The sequence below is a fragment of the Monopterus albus genome, unplaced genomic scaffold (genome assembly GCF_001952655.1).
Source record: "Monopterus albus unplaced genomic scaffold, M_albus_1.0 scaffold422.1, whole genome shotgun sequence".
Taxonomy (NCBI): Eukaryota; Metazoa; Chordata; class Actinopteri; order Synbranchiformes; family Synbranchidae; genus Monopterus; species Monopterus albus.
This window is the reverse complement of record NW_018128302.1, coordinates 216,239-220,134: the sequence shown is the minus strand read 5'-3', so window position 1 is coordinate 220,134 and position 3,896 is coordinate 216,239. Positions and strand designations below refer to the sequence as shown.

The following is a 3,896-nucleotide window of genomic DNA, read 5'->3' as shown; positions in this document are numbered from 1 at the left end:
ATATTCTAATTGTTTCAAGTATTCTAGTATTTCTTATGACCAAAAGCAGAAAAACATACATTAAAGACAGCAGAGTGAGTCAGTGAAGGGCTGGACTTCATTCAGGTCCCTCTGGGCCCAGTGTCTGTGTTTGTAGCTGCTCTCAGTGTAATAACAAAACAGGATGAGTGTCCAGCAACTGTCTTAGTTTGCGTTACACTGGCAGAGCTCTCAGTGAAGAACTGTGGCTCCATCAGTTATGAACATGGACATGTAGGAGCTGGGAGCTGAATGTCAGCTGTCACAGTTTATAACCACATTACATTCTTTATTCTCTGTGCTCAAACACTGTTTAAGGTGCTGATTGTGTACATTTAGTACACGTGACACTTTTTACATCTGTGCATATTTTTAATACATCTTTATGAATTATAAGAAATGTATTAGTTATATAGAAATTAGAAAAATATGTCTAGAGGTTTATGTTGTAAAAGCAATTACGTTTAGAGCATTTTAATCTCTAGTTGTTCTCTCTGCTGTTTCATTTAACCTTTAACACTTCTGCCTCCATTGCTGTGACTTCCCCTGTTGCAGCTCTGTTGCTGTACAGACATGAAGAGCAACAACAGCCTGACTCCCTCCTATTTTCAGTTCACTGTGTTTGCAGACTATGGGCCCCTCAGATATCTTTTCTTCAGTCTCTCTCTGTTGATCTACGTGACTATAATCTCTGCTAATGCTGTCATTGTTCTGTCAGTCTGCCTGGAGACCTCTCTGCATCAGCCAATGTATATTTTCATCTGCTGTCTGTGTTTAAACTCTCTGTATGGTTCGACCGGCTTCTTCCCCAGGTTGCTGATGGACCTTCTGTCCAACATTCATTTTATCTCACGCCCGCTCTGTTTTATTGAGATGTATGTTACTCACACTTATGTAATACATGAGGTGTCTCTCCTCACAGTTATGGCCTATGACAGGTTTGCTGCTATTTGCCAGCCTTTACACTATCACAGTAAAATGACATTTAGGATGGTGCTGCTGCTTTTGATTCTTGCTGTGCTGCATCCTGTGTGTGGTTTAGGCTACTTTTTCTATCAGGCCATCACTTTGCCTCTGTGTGAAAACAAACTGCACAGGATTTTTTGTACTAGCTGGGCTATAATTTCTCTCTCCTGTGTGGACACAACTTTATTCAGGGTAGCAAGTCAGTTTCTTGCTATGATAATGATCTTGATCCCCCTGTCCTTTGTCCTGTACACCTACCTGCGCATTCTACTTGTCTGCAGGAGAAGTTCATCTGAATTCAGAGGAAAGGCCTTACAGACATGCCTGCCCCACATAGTGACCTTTGGGAACTATTGCATCTCTCTGTTCTGTGAGGTTTTACTGAGTCGATATAAGACTGATGAAGTAAATCTTTTTGTCATTGTTGTTTTATCTCTGGAGTTTCTGATCATTCCTCCCATTATTAACCCTCTGGTTTATGGCCTGAACCTGCCTCAGATCAGAAAATGTATAATTACATATGTAAAGATTCATTGAACAGTTCCTGCTGCAACACCAAAGGCCCAACACAGACAAGAATAGTGACCTAAATGTATCTGTATTCTAGGTTTGCTATAAAACGTATATGGATGACTGAAAAAAGATAACACTTAAGCAGAATAACCTTGTACAATAAAGAAATTAATACTCACATTAATAATTTAATATGCACAAATCAAACTTTAATGGATGAATGAATTTACGGCTCATAAAACCATCTGTTCCAATGTCTGTGAGAAATGTTAGTCTCTCTGTATATCCTGTGCTGTCTGAGAAATAAAGCACACTATGTGTTGCTTCTCTGCCTCACCGAGGACGAGTATTATGAGCGGTCATTTTTAAAATTATTCTATAAGAAATTATTTCACTAAGAATTTCTTCTATTTTGGTTGGAGTTTGTAAATGTTAACAATCTTGTTTATGTTTGCTCAGCTGTAATGCATTTAAATGTTTTTCTGTTCTATTCATGTTTCACACACTATTTGGCCATCTATTTGGCCTATTCATGTTTCCTGTCACAGTGCAAATAGGGAACAAAACTAAATTAGCCTCAGCATCTGAAATGCTGCTAGTGGTTAAATGTTATTACTATGGGGGAAAAGGCCATAGAGAATGTATTTTAACTTTTAGAAACATTTAGAGCAAACTATAAATATCAACAAGTGAGAAAACCAGATAATTATAACTGACAACTGGGTAATAACAGTAAATTGATTTTCCACACAGTGAAACCGAGGGACCCAGGCACACAGAGTTGATGCAAAGTTTATAAAAAACACATCTTTTATACGTTTCACAGCAACTTATATGTAGAATTGCTGAGCTTTACCTTAGAGACCATCAAAAGGTAGGTGCCATTCAGATGTATTCACATCATTCGCATAAATTAGTCTCATGAAATATCAATCTCTTAAAAAAATAAACAATTCAATTCAGTTTTATTTGTATAGCACCAAATCACAACAAAAATCATCTCACAACACTTTACATAATAAGGTCTAGGCATTACAGGGCTATAGACAAAAACAAGTCCCCCTGAGCAAGTAGTTGGCAGTAAGTGAAAAGTAAAACCTCCAACGACCGGGGCTCTTGGTGGGCAGCTGTTCACCATGACCAGCTGGGGTGAGTGGATTGCAAAAAAACAAACTAGTCAACACTCATGGAGTGCATCCTCCACCAAGGGTGTCCCCGTAATGCTATTACATCTAAAAGCAGTATTCCCATGATAGCCTGACCCTCACAATATGACCGCTTGACCATTAAAACCTACGCTGGGACCTGGAATGACACAGATATCGTTATTAGTTTGAAAGTTATTCAGGCAAATGTCAGACAGGACAGACATCCACTTGTTGGTTTAGAGGCAAAATGGTGACTTCAGTGAGTGGACGTGGAGAAAGCAGTGAAGATGCCACATTTCTGCCAGTCTGGGTTCTGCTTGTCCAACAGCTGTTTGATGAACGTCTCATACAGTCTCTGTTACTGGCTGATTGGTGCACTGTGGAGTGATCCTTCACATCTTCTGCTCAGCTGGGAGTGTGCAATAAGAGCACAGCCTCTAAACAAAGACCGACACAGGGAAAGTATCAAATTATCAAAAAGGAAAGTCTTAAGTCTAATCTTAAAGGTAGAGAGTAGGGCTGGGCGATATGGCCTAAAAAAAAAAATCCCCGATTTGTTTCTACAAAAAAAAATCCAATTTACGATTTAAATTGATTTTTTTTTCCAATACTTAAAATAAATAAGCAGATGACAAAGAAATTGTTCAAAAAAATATTACTTTATTTTGTTTTGATTTTACCTTCTGGGATAAAAGTGCAATAAAAAGCCAAAATACAAGAGGGCTGGCCCTGCCATTGTAAACAGTGAAAACATAACATAACATAACAATTGCCCCATGGCAATTATTTCACCTTTATGGTCGTCGAGAAAGTAAGCTGTTTGGAGGCAGACGCTTCGCAGAGTCCAGTCATCATTAATGAAATGCACAGTTAAACTCATATAGGGTTGCATCGTACGACTGGAGACCATAAATCTGTTGTTGCGGAGTAAAACGACACTCCTTCCAGCTCCCTAGTGATCCTTTGGCGTGTATTGTTATATAGCTGAGGCAAGGCAACTTCAGAAAAATATTTGCGGCTTGGTAAAACATACCTGGTGTCCAAAACTTTCAGCATGTGATTAAACCCCGAATTTTCCACAGTATATATCAGCACCATATCGTTCGCGATATACATTGTGACAGATTCTGTGATCGCTTTCCATCGGGCCCCATTCCTATCATACAGGATACCACTTGTAATTGTTTGTAAGACTGTGAGTTGTTTTTTGGCCAGTGTACTTTAGCTCCCGCTGTCCTGTTCATTTTGTAG

The 3,896-nt window shown here is 39.0% G+C and overlaps 1 protein-coding gene across 1 annotated transcript; it reads left to right on the top strand.

Moving 5' to 3' along the window:
* Window positions 1-591: 591 nt before the first annotated feature.
* On the top strand, window positions 592-1,521 carry LOC109951986 (olfactory receptor 6K3-like). The gene has a single exon (XM_020586790.1). It carries the CDS (start codon window positions 592-594, stop codon window positions 1,519-1,521), a length of 930 nt encoding a protein of 309 aa, XP_020442446.1.
* The last annotated feature ends 2,375 nt before the right edge of the window (window positions 1,522-3,896 follow it).